The sequence below is a fragment of the Ursus americanus genome, chromosome 2 (assembly GCF_024610735.1).
Source record: "Ursus americanus isolate L20-20 chromosome 2, mUrsAme1.1.p, whole genome shotgun sequence".
NCBI lineage: Eukaryota > Metazoa > Chordata > Mammalia > Carnivora > Ursidae > Ursus > Ursus americanus.
This window is the reverse complement of record NC_142128.1, coordinates 92,943,006-92,958,929: the sequence shown is the minus strand read 5'-3', so window position 1 is coordinate 92,958,929 and position 15,924 is coordinate 92,943,006. Positions and strand designations below refer to the sequence as shown.

Here is a 15,924-nt window from a genome sequence, read left to right as displayed (position 1 = left end):
AGTCATTTATCATGGATTAGTAAAGTGTCTTTGCTGAACCAATGTCAGAGGTGAAGTAATGTCTCTGGCCTGTCCTCTGAGTCTCTTTTGGATAAGCTTGAGAGATGAAAATTCACATGCAGAGGGGTTCTATTTGTGTTGATTTACATACTCAGACAAACTGCAGGTGTTGGAAATCTGCCTCCTCCAACACACTCACCGGCATCTCTGCACGTGCTAAAGGTGATAAGGAGGCCAAATCGAACCTCTAGGAGTTGTACTGGGGATTTGCTAGCAATAAGATCCCCCAGTATGTATTATTTTTTAGAACCTGATGGTCAGAGTTGTATATCAACTCTAGTATATCTCCAGCATGGAATTCATAAGTCCCTCCTACATTTTGAATTTTAGAGTTGTTTGTTAGAGCTTGTATGATGTCTTCATTTTTACATAGCCGCACCTCAAAAGGAGCTGGTTCCTTGTAGGTTGTATTGGGAGCCACTTGTCCATAAATTAGATACAAGCCATTCTGAAGTATCTCCAGTTTCTCATCAGCTGTCTTATTCACACAAGGAAGCTTAGGACATGTCATTTGCCATTTTAAAGGGAATGGTCCTGTAAGAAATTTACAAAGTAAAAAAAAAAAGGAAAACATAGTTATTTATTTCATTCCCTTCCTGATTATAGCTCTTTCCCACTTACAAGTTGTTTCTTTACGTAGTCTATATTAGTTCTCTCCAACCACAATTTTAATATTTTAAGTATCTATTTCTTGTTTTAGAGAAATTGCAAGTCCTCGGTGTATCTCTTACTTGGAGAGCTCTAAACAAATGGATGTAGAATAGAAAAACGGGTTAAGTTTTAGGTGCCATTGCATCTCTTGTCAGTCAATATTTGTGAAAGGAACTAAAGAAGAAGAAAGGGAGAGAGGAATCATACACCAGGATTGCGATAACCAAAGCTGGCAGTCCAGAAAACATATTCATGCTTTGCTATGTAAATACTATTTACTGTGTATCATTTTATCGAGACCTTCCTCATTGTCTACATAAAATAGTGCTCTCCTGCCACTCTCCCCTTCATCCTGTTTTTGTTTTCTTCGTAGCAGTTGTGTCATCATCTAACATATTATAAATTAAGTTGCTCATTTCTTTATTGTTTATATTATACCCATTTGAATATAACATCTTTGAGGACAAGTGTGTCTCTATTTTGTTCATTGCTCTGTCTTCAGCACCTAAAAGAGTTCCTGGAATCTGATGTGTGCTCAATAAATATTTATTGATTGAATGATACATCCATGTTCCTGAATTAGGTGCATTATGTCTAAATTATGGCTCCTCTCGTTAGTTTATGGGGGTATACCCAAGATCTACTTGGGATATCATGGTAAATTCATGAGTTTATAAGTGGAAATTATTTGAATTTTTAGATATAAAAATTTAAATTTTTAAATGTTTAAATATAAGTATCCCTAGTTTAAAACTGTCACAGGGAATGGAGAAAGAGTCAAGACTTGGTCACTTATTTTCATAGGAATATGTGGAATTTACATATTTTCCTAATGTTAATTGTTTTTGCATAGTAGTGTGATTTCAGAGCTCCAGGGACTCTCTTGATTGTTCAAAAATACCTATTTGGCCCATTCTCTAATTTCCCTAATTTTTTTTTATGAGGGCAAAGCCTTTATCTCATAATTAGAAAGAAATCTTGATAAGAAAGCAACCCAGAAGAAATCACACATTGACTTAAATTGTTATTTATATAAATGATTGATTATAAGGCTGTGAGGGTAGATTCTGAAGGAGAATGGAGGAAAGATCATTAGAGCAAGAAGCAAAGTCTCTTTTTATCTCCAGTGAGCCCAAAGCCCAACAATTTCTTCCTGCTTTACACATAATACATAATAGACAATAGACGAGTCGCCAGGAAAAAGTCACTGGTTCTGAAAGAATAGGAGCCACTGACAGACTTGAGGCCACTTAGCAGCACTTGAGATTCTCAACATTTTATCACCTCAAGAAGGAATTTCAAACATATCATGATTTCCACTCCATTTACTAGAAAAACAAAAACAAATTACAAAGACAGAGACAAGAAGTAAAAAGAGATCCCCTAATTCCCACAAGCCAGGGAAGCCCGGCATTTTGAATTGTATAGGAAAACAAGGATTGTAGTTAACTTTAAAAACTTCTGCTCTCAGCTGAAAAATGTGTGTGTGTGGCCTGAAATATGTAAACAATCCAAATGTATTTATTTTCAATTTATTTTATTTTATTTATTTATTTTTTATTATGTTTTGTTAGTCACCATACAGTACATCATTAGTTTTTGATGTAATGTTCCATGATTCATTGTTTGCGTATAACACCCAGTGCTCCATGCAATACGTGCCCTCCTTAATACCCATCACTGGGCTAGCCCATCCCCCCACCCCCCTCCCCTCTAAAACCCTCAGTTTGTTTCTTGGAGTCCATAGTCTCTCATGGTTCGTCTCCCCCTCTGTTTCCCTCCCCCCTTCATTTTTCCCTTCCTTCTCCTAATCATCTCCCTGCTATTCCTTATGTTCCACAAAGAAGTGAAATTATATGATAATTGTCTTTCTCTGCTTGGTTTATTTCACTTAGCATAATCCCCACCAGTTCATTTTGTATGTATTCTAAGAAATACCCTAAGGCTCAGTGTACCTGTAAACTTTAATGTGTTTTCTTAGTACATACCAGGTCATTCATTCTAAGGGAAAGTGGCTCAGAAGCTGAGAGGATGGGAGAGGCACAAAGGAAGTGGCCATTTCCCTGGCTTTCTTTCCTTTTCTATATATTTGGAAACAAAAATGTCACCCTACACACACTCTACTGAGCACCAGCAATATGTGAACTGTGAGAACTTTGAGTTTGTCAGAGGGAAAGGTTGTAGAAATTTGAAACTTGTGCTTATTAAAACACAAAGTTAGAGGTGGATTCCCAGATTTCAGGTTCCTGGCCCTGTAACAGTGATGCATATTCCTGCCCAGAGATGTGACCTTGAATGTAAGTTTCATCGAGGCATGGACTTGACTGTCTGGTTTACCTCTGAAGTCTCAGCTCCTAGACAATTGCTTGGCACATGGTAAGCTGTTAGAAATAGTAGTCGAAAAATGAATAAAGATGGGCTTCCTTCTTGTATCAAATACTAAGAAAAGTAAAAAGGAGGTATGCAAGACAGGTTACTCACCAAATTTAGCTATGCAGGGCTCACTGGCAGTCTGAAGGGGAAGAAAAAGAGGAACTGGTCAGGAGGATGACAGTGTCACAGGCTTCTTGACCGGTTTTATTTAGAGCTTCAGATCCTGAAGCAAACTTCTTTTCCCTAGCCATATTAAAAAAATCCTTCCCTCCACCTTATCTTGCCTGTTTCAGCTTTCCTTTGCAGATGGCTGGCTCTGTCCTTTCCCTTTCAATACCTAACTGCGTTTATGGGTCTTCTAGACAAAAGTTAAGGTCTCATTCCATCCACCTAATATCTACACACAGGACAACTATTTGATCTTGGACTATCCTCCTCTTGGGTTTTAGAAATTATCTATAAACAGTAGTCTCCACACCCGAGTCACTACACAAGGTGATCCATTGGCATGTGAAAAGATAATAATAGAATTTCTAGTTAAGTTTATTTTTATTTTTAATAATATTAAATTAAACTACAGAAATATTCACAATGCAGACTGGTAAAGCCACCCTTATTTAATATTCAGACATCACACCGTTTACAGTAACTGAGATACCCTGAGGAGACTAGTTTCAAACTGTTGCAACATACCACAGTTTACTTGCTACAAGAAGCCATCAGTGTGGTTAATTCTATAAATACTGGTATTTAAATGCTAAGGGCTTTAAAATACTTAGTAAAATAAGGTATAACCACAAAAAAATTTTTTGTACCATGTAAAGTTCATTGGTTTCTTTTAAGAGACTGTTTGAACTTAAAGATATTGCACATTTTTCTTTTATGGGATTTCTTTGGCTGCTGTGGTAGGAATAAAGCAAAGAGAGGCCAGGGCAAAAGCAGTGAGACCAGCCAAAAGATCACTGTAATCATCTAGGCAAGAAAGCATGGTGCTTCTGACCAAAGTGCTGGCTATCCTGACATGGATATGGGATGAGAAAATGAGAAGACAAAAGATGACTCCAAGATATTGGGCATCAGTAATTGAAAAAATAAAGTTGTTAATCACTGAAATGAGCAAGTTTTAAGAGGAGTAAATTGAGAGGAAAGAATCATGAGTTCCCTTTTGGATATATCAAGTTTATGATTGATACTTATTACATATCCAGGTGGACTCAAGTGTCAGATAGGCAGTTGGACCTATGAGGATGGAATTTAAGGAGTTCTGATGATATAAATTTTGGAATCTTTTTAAGGCATGAGATTGTGTGAGATTGTCAAGGCCGTGAGGATATACATAGAGAGGAGCGTTGGAACACTGCAATGTTTAGAGGTCAGGGAATGAGGAAGAAACACCATAGGAGAACACCAAAGGACACTAATAAAGAAAGGCCAGTGAGTCAGAAGGGAAACCTGAAGAGTGTGATGTTGGAAACGAAGGGAAGGAAGTATTTCAGGGAGACATGATCAGCTGTATCAAATGCGGCCGATGGGTCGAGTGAGAAGAGGGCAGGGAAGTAACTGGTGGATTTGACAATATGGTAGTCATTGGGGATTTTGGCAAAAGTAGTCTCTGTGATGTGGTGAGGACAGAACCTTAATTAGAATAGATTTAAGGTTAAATGAGAAAAGAAAATTTGGGGGAATTTTGCTGTAAGGGAAAAATGGAAAAATTAAGTAGAGCCTGGATGGGGATGAGAGGTCAAAGAAATGTTTTGATTTTGTTGTTTTTCTTAGTCTTTGGTTTTGTTTTAACATGAAAGAACGGACAACATGGTTATCTGTTGCCATTTGATGGGAATGTTCCAGTAAAGGGGGGAGGGGTGTGGAATAGAATGTAAGAGCTAGGAGATAAATTGTTGGAGCAATCAATGTCCTTGAGTAGGTAAGGGGACAGAATCTGGTTCACAGGTGGCCTTAGATAGGTGCATGAACAGTTCATACACAGTGACAAGAGGGAAACAGTCTATGTGGACAAAATTGCAGGTAAGTGGTAGATATGTTGGGGAGCTTTGGAACTTCTTTCCTGCCTACTTCTATTTTTCTTGTAGAACTTGGAGGCAAGGTTTTCAAGTGGAAAAGAGAATGGGGAAAACATATTGCATATTTAAACAGAAGTCAAAGGAATAAAATAGTCCAGTAGAGGAGAGTGGAGAAATATAGGTTATGACAGTCAAAATCATGAATCAAAGTAAATTAACTTGGAATATAACCTTCAAATTATTGTGTCACAAAGTGTTAAACTAAGGTTAAGAAAATAAAAGAAACACATTTATTAAATTACTAAAATATTGTCTTGGTTATATTAGAAATGTTTGTATGATATTAACTGTAAGATATAATATTTTGGTAAAAGCAAAACAGTTTTGCACTGTGAATAAACTATATGAAGCATGTCATTCTGTTCATCCTTATAAATTTCCATTTTGTATATCTTTTTATTATACATAGTATTAGCACTTATATCTAACATAATAAATTAACATATATGGTGTGATTATATTCAAAAATATTTTGTTGATAAGAATATGTGGTCCATATATACAATGGAATATTACTCAGCCATCAGAAAGGATGATTACCCAACATTTGCATCAACATGGACGGGACTGGAGGAGATTATGCTAAGTGAAATAAGTCAAGCAGAGAAAGACAATTACCATATGGTTTCACTTATTTGTGGAACATAGGCATAGCAGGGAGATCATTAGGAGAAGGAAGGGAAAAATGAAGGGGGGAAAACAGAGGGGGAGACGAACCATGAGAGACTGTGGACTCTGGGAAACAAACTGAGGGTTTTAGAGGGGAAGTGGGTATGAGGATGGGCTAGCCCAGTGATGGGTATTAAGGAGGGCACGTATTGCATGGAGCACTGGGTGTTATATGCAAACAATGAATCATGGAACACTACATCAAAAACTAATGATGTACTGTAAGGAGGTGCAATCATCAAGTTTGGATATGATTGTTCTTGCTCTTGCAGTTATTTCATCCTCTTTTTGGGGTATCTTAGAAGAAGTGCTGAAATTCAATTTAGTTTGACCCATGATAGGCATGTGATAGATTCCCTTATCTTCAGTTTTCTCATTTATAAAATGGGAGACATAATAGCACCTAGCTCACTGAGGGTGCTTATTGGGCAATGTAATATTTGTTAAGACAGATCTGGTCCTGCTCATTAAATTTTAGCTGCTTCGATAATGATGCTGATTATAATGAAGAACTGAACAAAACATTAATCACCTATATTCCCAACTAGCATTTTAAGCAAGAGAAACATACAATTTCTAGTCCTTGCCTCTCCGGCAGTTTATAATCTTTCTAGAAAGACATGATTACACACATGAGGCAATTGGGTAACAATCTAAATATAAATGAGTGCCAAAATATGTGGCACAGATAATATCTGTGGTGTCTACTATCATGCCTAGAGTGTGTGTAGAGAAACCCAAGGCCACAGACAAATTAATTGCCAGAGACAGAAATCCTAGATACTGTGCTTGGGCTGCCTTAATGTCTACTTAGTACTGCAGAAACCACCACTGACATCTTCTGTTGCCACAAATGAAAATCTGTCTAATCGCAAAAATCATCTATTTGGCAGCAAGGTATAGTGTTTAGCTGAGGAAATGAAATAGATGAGCAAGGAATATCTGCTTTATTAAAAGTCTTTTTAAACTTATCCTCATTATGATTTCAGTAATAAATATGCAAATATGAATCACTGCAATCTATGTACATAGCAGAACCTGCTATGGGTCAGGCACTGTATGGTCTCATTAACCCTTACTGCAGGTCTGTGGGATAAGAACTAGCATGCCCATTTGCAGATGAGGAAGTGCATCTGAGAGGGATTAAGTAACTAGCCCAACGTCATGCAGCTGATAAAAGGCTACGGGGAGATCCAAACAGCCTGTCTCATTCAAAAGTGTTACCCCTACTACTCCGTGAGGGCAGTTTCTATTTATAATTCTGTTTGGAAGGAGTAAATATCCATTTATAAAGAAGTATATGGGACTTTCCATTTAATTTAATTCATTTTTGCTTAGAAGGAGCAATTGCTCTTGTAACCCCATTATGATTTAAGCCCAGATTTAAATGCTTGGATTCAAATGGCCAAAACAGTAATTCTTTCTCCAAACCAACACTATTCAGATCATCATTTGGAAATAGACTCTATTCTGCTTTTAAGTACAAGCACAACTTCCCCTTTTGGAAGCATCCTTCATTTCATTGAAGGAGGGGAATCTTCTGAACATTTTTTGGGGGGAGGTTTGTTTGTTTGTTTGTTTAGAGGTAACCTCTGTGAGGTTATTTTCGCTGAGGGGTAGACCAACTCCGTGGGTTCATAGACAGTCCTGTCAGCTGAACATCTTTTGAAAGATGGGGGGATGGGTGGGTGGAGAAAAAAAATTCTCCCAAGGAAATTTCTGTTGGTCTAGAAGGAGCCAATCTTCCTGTCTAATGGTTTTTGAATTAATGCCTAGAGAAGTTGGAAAGTGAGATTTTGCATATGAAAACTAGAGTGGAGACCAAAAAAAAAAAAAAAAAAAAAATCAAAAACAAAAACAAAAACAAAACCGCCCCCAAAACCAAAACAAACAAAAACAAAAACACAAAACAAAACAAAACACAAAACCCTCCGAGGTTCATGCGTATTGTGAGAAGGTGGAAGCAGCCAACTCATAATGACTCACCATCTCCTAGCCACACAGCCCTCCTTTCCTAAGATACTTATTTGTGGCCAATAAGGAAAGGGAAGTGCAGGCAAGTGAAAGGTGAGTTCATACTGCATCGCGTCAGCCAGGCCACTGGCTTTTCCTATAGGAAATAAGCCTTTATGACATCCAATCAGGACAATATCCTGAAAACCTTTAAAAGTTCCCCAAATTTGAAATAAATTCTGGGGTATGTCTTTAGAGGCAGAACCTTTCTTTGAGAAGATGCACTTTGTCTAGGAGAGAGAATCAGAGCTCAAACACATGGGATTGGTCAAGTTCAATTCTGGCAAGAGGTATCCTAGGTGCCTCTGGCATTATTAGACTTCCTTTTTCCCTTTGCAAGAGCCACTATGTTCCTTTGAGAAGGACATTTCCAGCCTCTTCTCTATTGGTTCCCCAGTCATATGCAGGAACAGATAATATCTATAACATATTTTACATTCTTCAGGGATATCTGGCTAAAACTTGAGGTGGCTTTAGAGGGATAAAGTCTTCCAAAGTTAAGCTATTGCTATTCTCACCCTTCCTTTTCTTCACAAATCAAAACACTCAGAATTTCTGACAATTCTTTTCTTTCTGCTCAAAGCTTCACTGCTCCAGGAAGTTCAGATTTCTGCCTGATACATTCCTGGAGAGAGTAGGGGTGTGATTAGAAAGACCTCTGTTGGGGCGCCAGGGTGGCTCAGTCATTAAGAGTCTGCCTTCAGCTCAGGGCGTGACCCCAGCATTCTGGGATCAAGCCCCGCATCAGGCTCCTCTGCTAGGAGCCTGCTTCTTCCTCTCCCACTGCCCCTGCTTGTGTTCCCTCTCTTGCTGGCTGTCTCTCTCTCTGTCAAATAAATAAATAAAATCTAGAAAGAAAGAAAGAAAGAAAGAAAAAAAGAAAGAAAGAAAGAAAGAAAGAAAGAAAGAAAGAAAGAAAGGCCTCTGTTGTATGTCCTTATGTACAGTTAGTGAATACAGATTAAAAGTTTACTGTGTAGAAATGTGACCAAAGCTACACTTCCCCTACCTAAATTAATACCAGCAACTACCATGTACTTCCTCCTGCATCTTTTCTCAATTGCTTTTAAATATCTTAAGTAGTAGAAGCATATCTTTGGAGCTTTTACTGGCTAATCCCCTTAGAAAAATATTTCTGCAGGTGCTAATTTCACATCATAGCCCTTTCTTAGATAGGCATATATTACCTTATTCTCTCCAAGGCTCAGAATCTTCAAATGTACCCCCCAAAGAGGCTAAATCCTAAATTAAATAAAGCATTCCTTGTTTTCTTTTTGGTCAGTGCTATGTAGTCAATAGTTGGAAAAACTTCTAAGAAGAACCTAATATATCTTCATTTCCTTTACTAGACCCACAACTTGGATTGGAGCTCAATGGGAAATTCCTGATAAGCATCAGGGGCTTCCCAAATAGGAATGTGCTTCCTCCTTCCTCCATGAAGCCTTCCCTGATCACTCTAGCCCAAAGTCGTTGTCCCCTATTTTGAATTCCTAAAGCATTTATGTTCTATAATACCCTTAGATAAATTATTAATCACTGTATTTTATAGCTAGAAGGGGCACTGTAATGAACAAATTCATTCTCCAACTACCATTTTTCAGATGAAGAAACTGAGAACCAGAAAGATTAAATGTCTTTCTTAAGTTTATACGGTTAGGGAGACCTAGAACCAGAATCCAGATCTTACTCCTAGTTCAGTGCCATTTCCTCCACAAAGATGCACTAACCACCTGTCACTTACTTTATTCTCTCTTCCATTATCTTCTTATATCTTTTCCCTCAGTAAGACTATAGCTTACATCCCATTCCTTGAAGGCAAGCATATGTTTTTTACCTTTATTCCACCAAGAGGATTTAACAGAGTTCCAGAAAGGGAGAAAATATTCCAAGGCATCTATCAGTTGACTGATTTAATTAAGTGATTCTATCTAACCCAGTTATGCAGCTAACATTTAGCATTTTCTAATACCTTTCATTTCAGAACATTTAGATAAGCCTCAAAAGCCATGTGCCATGACAAAATTGAAATTCTTTTTGCATTATCTGTACCCACATATCTCTTCCAACTAGCTCTAGCAATACTGAGTGACAATGATTTAAAAAGACTTACAAAAGAAAGGCAGCAATTTTAGGTACTATTGTCTCCTTACCTTGAGTGGAAGAAAAGTAAGAATTAGTGTACTGAAGGAGCAAAGCAACAGCAAAGGAACTATTGTTGAGTAGAGGAACCATTGCTTCCAGGATGTTCTGGGTGTCCCTTGAGGACTTGAATGGCTTAAAGGCATATCTTCCATGTGGCTCAAACTCATTCTCTGCAGGAATAAGAGCTCTGGAAAGCAGAAATTCACAAGTGATGGTCCAGTGATGCAACTAGTCAGTTTTGTGGTATGGTAATTAGCAGTGGGTGTAATAGGCGGGGTTTTCCTTTTGATTCTGTGTGTTGGAAAATGATACTTTTGGGCTAAGTGATGACTCTCATTTGGCACAAGACCAAATGCGCTGGAAGAAACAGAGGGCTAGAAGCCAACACAGACAGAGAGGATGAAAAAACCAACAAAAGGAATATTCAGAAGAAAAGAAGTTCTTTTCTGAATCATGAGGAAGTATAGTAGCATTACAAATTATTTTCAGATAAGAAAATTACTTTTATAAGAAGAAATAAAGTTCAAGATCAAGCCCTTTCATGCTCTAGATATCATGCATGTGTAAGGCAGGGATTGGGGAGGTAGGGAGGCTAGGGTCCACGCTTTGGAAAAGGAGAGAGTTTCATCAATTTCTAGGATATAAAATATGCTCATTCTGAAATAGTCTTTAGAAAAACTGCTGCATTACCAGAATTTCATTTTAAAAGAATATAAATACAACAAGCTCAGTTTTATCACATCTCATCATTTTAAAACCCTGAAAATTCCATGCTGGCATCAAATAAAGTTATCATACAAAAGGATATTTTCCTACACTAGCACGTGATGTGAGCTTATACTCTACTCCGAAATACTCGAGTTTCTTCCTCGCACCAAAACTGCTGATTTACTACAAAACTGAGGAAGTCCCTGGTTCTCTGTACCTGTCTTTCCATCTGTTAAATGGAATATTTACCTTTTTTTTTTTTTACAGAATGCCAGCATCATGTACTAGAAAGAACATGGATTTTAAAATCATTCAGACCTGAAAGGAGAGCCTGGCACTGCCCAGCTCTTACCTGGCCTTCAGCATGATACTTGACTTCTTTGTTTCCTTACTTTTAAAATTGAGAAAATTTCCACTTCATAAGGCTTGAGAATTAAATAAATATGAAAAATCTGGTTTATATCAGATGTTCCACAAGTTTTTATCTCTTTTCCCTTCTTAGAGAGACAATAAAGATTGAATCCATCATAAAATCCTAGAAAATAATGATTTAAAAGAAATATTTACAGTGGGGCATTATTCAACTGAAGTTCATTTAAATAAAAGGAGATTAAGTGAAAATATTTTGAAGAAATTTTTTTTGAATCTGGGAGAATCAAAGATTTTTTTTAATTGGGGGGAAAAGGCTTAGAGATTTAAAATCCTCCTTTATAGAAGAGGAAGCTAAAGATGACAGAGGTTGTGTGGTGGGTCACAGTGGAGTGGGAACCTGAGCTAAAGAATACTAACCATCTTCTAGCCTAGTCATCTTCTCTTAGTATCACACTATTTGTAGCAATATTGCTGCCTGTGTTGTCACATTTTAGTGGCTTTATTTTACCTTGACCAATAAACTGTCTCTGAAAAAGAGTCCGAAGTCAGACAGGAATAATATTTCAGTATAACAGTGTTTCTGTGACTCTGTACTAGATGTTGGGATGCTGAGATGAGTAACAGACTGACCCTAGAAGAACCCTACATTGTACCTAGAACTCCTGTACTCATATCACATCTGTAATACACATGCACAAGCACAGAATTTAAAGTTGAGCCCTGAAGATTTAGACTCCTGCTTCTTTGAACTGCTCCCTCTCCTGTCTCCTTTCCAAATTTTAGATGGAAATGCCTCTGCTTATTCACTTCAGTAAACATTTATTCAAATGAGGAGCTGTTCCAAATAAAATCCAGTTCCTCCTTCTGCCCTTAACCAAGGTTGGGCTCTGTTATATCCTCATTAATTCGTCTAACTTAATGAAAGTATCTTAAGAAAGATAGCGTGCTTATCTCAAGAAGAATACATTCCAGGGCTTTTTTTCATGAAACAGGCTTCAGAAATGAAGGAACTTCAAGTTAGAACAAGTGATAGTTGGGAAGACTTTTGAAATTCTGGAGTAATGAGTCACCATTGGTTCATTTTTTGGTGTAAGCTATAAGAATTGACATCTCAGATGTGACATCTTAGGACCTGACAAGAGTTAAAAGAGTATCAAACTCAAACTTTTGTATTTATGACCTGTCACTGGATCACATACTTAGAATGAGATTTTTTTCAATTAAGTACAACTAGCAAAAGCATGTTGAACATTTACTATCAGCTTGCTACTGTTCTAAGAGCTTCGGGGGATATAAAAAGTCACAGGTGTCAAGGAATTTGCCACACAACTAAATTAAGACCTTAAATAGATGCCCAAATGAATACTAGAGGACAGAGCCTCAGAGAACAGAAAGATCTAGATAAACTAAATTAGCTGAGAACACAGGTTAGAAATGGATTGAGAGGAGAAAGAAGGAGCTCTTTCTTACGGGAGTGGTAAAAACAGGAATAAATATTCAGAGGTATAAACATCAGCAAATGTTACAAAGCATTTTAAAAGCTCAATATCAGCAAAGGCCAAATACCAAATTTTTGAATGGATCTGGTAGTTCTCATTCAAGAGCTGCAAAATGAGGAATTCAGGAAAACTAGTAAAAGAAAATCTTTCTACATTTTTTGGATTTAAAAAAAAGTATCCAAGATATGCTTGATTATGCTATTTTAACTGTATTCATGGTTATTTTGAATTTGGGATGAGTTAGATATGTAGAAACTTGGCTCTAGGTCAGTTGAATTGGGTACCTATTATGTGTCTTTGTGCAAAAATGTATTGACATCTCCATATTTAAAAATGATGAGACTGACATTTGAGAGGATAAATCACTAGCCCATACTGATAAAACAGGGATTGAATCCCCATCTTCTGGATTCCAAAACTCTTATTTTTCTACCTCTATATGTTGAAATATATGTGAAGCAGATGTTGTGTGGAGGAAACAAAGTGGGATGTGTATTAAAATCTGTGAGAAAATATTAGATGGACATCAGATTCCTCCAAACCCCTGTATTATTCAGGTCTGCATGCCTTGTCACATTCCTTTTTTTTTTTTTTTTCTTTATTTATTTGACAGAGAGAGAGACAGCCAGTGAGAGAGGGAACACAAGCAGGGGGAGTGGGAGACGAAGAAACAGGCTTCCAGGAGATGAGCCTGATGTGGGGCTCGATCCCAGAACGCCAGGATCACACCCTGAGCCAAAGGCAGACACTTAACGACTGAGCCACCCAGGCGCCCTTGTCACATTCCTTTTATACACTATTTACCATGACTTTATCCTTGGGATAGTGTATGGTGTAGCATACTGAGTCAGAAATATTCAATATCCCTTTCTTCTCCTACCGGTCTTCCTAGTTCTTATGTTCCATAGATGAGAGAAACCATATGATAATTGTCTTTCTCTGCTTGACTTATTTCACTTAGCATTATCTCCTCCAGTGCCATCCATGCAGACCGGTAGGAGAAGAAAGGGATAAAGAAAGAGGGGGTAATCAGAAGGGGGAATGAAGCATGAGAGACTATGGACTATGAGAAACAAACTGAGGGCTTCAGAGGGGAGAGGGGTGGGGGAATGGGATAGGCTGGCGATGGGTAGTAAGGAGGGCACGTATTGCATGGTGCACTGGGTGTTATATGCAACTAATGAATCATCGAACTTTACATCAAGAACCAGGGATGTACTGTATGGTGACTAACATAATATAAAAAAATATTATTATTTAAAAAAGAAACTAGCCAAGAATAACAATAGAACAAAGAAATAAAGAGAATTTCAAAATTAAAAAAAAAGAAATATTCAATATATCAGAACTCAGGAATACTGCACAACTGATTTTGCCTACTCTAGATACCAGAGTATTTACTCTTGTGACAAATAAGGCCCATTTAGCTTGAAGTTATATTGATATATGATAGATAGATAGATAGATAGATAGATAGATAGATAGATAGATGATAGCTAGATAATAGACATGATACAGAATAGGGTCTTAAACTCAGAATTTTATAAAAGCAACAATATCTGTTAAGATTAATAAACACTTATTTAATAAAGAGAATTATGTACAGCTAATTATACATAAATATATATACAACCATACACATGTGTGTAGTATACATATTTATATACATATTTACATGTTATTTGTACAATAAATTTTAAAAGATATACAGAGACTTGTATCAATCTCCAGATCATTCAAAGGAACTAAAAACAACCCTAATCAGGATGGTCTAGGAAATAGTTGAAATTCAAATTATGTTTTCCTTCTTTCACTATTTGCAGATGACATGATACTATACAGAGAAAATCCTAAAGACTCTACCAAAAACTAGTGGGACTGATAAATGAATTCAGTAAAGTCGCAGGATACAAAATCAATGTACAGAAATCTGTTGCATTCCTGAACACTAATAATGAAGCAGCAGAAAGTGAAATTAAGAAAACAATCCCATTTGCAATTGCATCACAGACAATAAAATATCCCAGAATAAACTTAACCAAAGAGGTAAAAGACCCGTACTCTGAAAACTATAAAACATGGATGAAATTCAAGATGATGCAAAGAAATGGAAAGACATTCCATGCTCATAGGTTGGAAGAAAAAAATATTGTTCAAATAACTATACTACACAAAGCAATCTGTTATAGATTTAAGCAAAATACCAAGAGCATTTCCCACAGAACTAAACCAAACAATCTTAAAATTTTTATGGACCCACAAAAGTCCCCAAATAGCGAGAACAATCTTGAAAAGGAAAACCAAATTTCAGACTTCAAGTTGTATTTTTACAAGCTGTAGTCAAAACTGTATGGTACTGGCACAAAAATAGACCTATGGATCAATAGAACAGAATAGAAAACTCAAAAATAAACCCACAAATAAATGGTTAACTAATCTTTGACAAAGGAGGAATGAATATACAATAGGAAAAAGTCTCTTCAACACACAGTGTTGGGAAAACTGGGCAGCTACATGCAAAAGAATGAAACCAGACCACTTTCTTACACCATAAACAAACTCAAAATGGATTAAAGACCTAAATGTGAGACCTGAGATGATAAAAATCTTAGAAGTAAGCACAGGCAGTAATTTCTCTGACACTGGCAGTAGCAGCATTTTTCTAGATATGTCTCCTGAAGCAAGGGACATAAAAGCAAAAATAAGCTACTGGGATTACATCAAAATAAAAAGCTTCTGCACAGCAAAGGAAACAGCAAAACTCAAAGGCAATCTACTGAATGGGAGAAGATATTTGCAAATGACATATCCAATAAAAGGTTAGTATCCAAAATATATAAAGAACTTATAAAACTCAATACCAAAAAAACAAGTAATCCAATTAATATTAAATGGGCAAAAGATATGAACAGACGTTTCTCCAAAGAAGATGTATAGATGGCCAAGAGACATATGAAAAGATACTCAACATCACTCATCATCAGGGAGATGCAAATCAAAACTACAATGAGATATCGCCTCACCTGTCAGAATGGCTAAAATCAAAAACACAAGAAACAAGTGTTGGTGAGGATGTGAAGAAAAAGGAACCCTCCTGCACTGTTGGTGGGACTGCAAACTGGTATGACCACTGTGGAAATACTTATCCATCAGTGTTCAAGCCCTTAACATTGTACTTGGTAAATGGAAGACATTCAATAATGTTTTCTAAATGGGCAAGGGGAACAACATGTTTTTTTGTTGTACTATGGAATCATTTTATATAGAAAAGCCACAGACTTTCTTTGTTCATTTAGGTTCCCAGTGCCAAAACCAACAAATCTAGCCATGAGCCAGAATATTTAAATTGAATCATG

The 15,924-nt window shown here is 36.9% G+C and overlaps 1 protein-coding gene across 1 annotated transcript; it reads right to left on the bottom strand.

Moving 5' to 3' along the window:
* Positions 1-247: 247 nt before the first annotated feature.
* On the bottom strand, positions 248-10,156 carry TNFSF18 (TNF superfamily member 18). The gene is made up of 3 exons (XM_045811300.1): positions 9,998-10,156; positions 3,193-3,223; positions 248-594 (listed from the first exon to the last, which is right to left on the bottom strand). The coding sequence occupies exons 1-3, from the start codon at positions 10,154-10,156 to the stop codon at positions 248-250; spliced, it is 537 nt and encodes a 178-aa protein (XP_045667256.1).
* Positions 10,157-15,924: the final 5,768 nt, after the last annotated feature.

Excerpts from the sequence above, each read along its gene's own strand:
- TNFSF18 (XM_045811300.1), bottom strand. The coding sequence starts at position 10,156 with ATGAGTTTGAGCCACATGGAAGATATGCCTTTAAGCCATTCAAGTCCT. Across the intron at positions 3,224-9,997 it reads TTACTTTTCTTCCACTCAAG|ACTGCCAGTGAGCCCTGCAT; the intron begins GTAAGGAGACAA and ends CTTCCCCTTCAG. Across the intron at positions 595-3,192 it reads GCCCTGCATAGCTAAATTTG|GACCATTCCCTTTAAAATGG; the intron begins GTGAGTAACCTG and ends AATTTCTTACAG.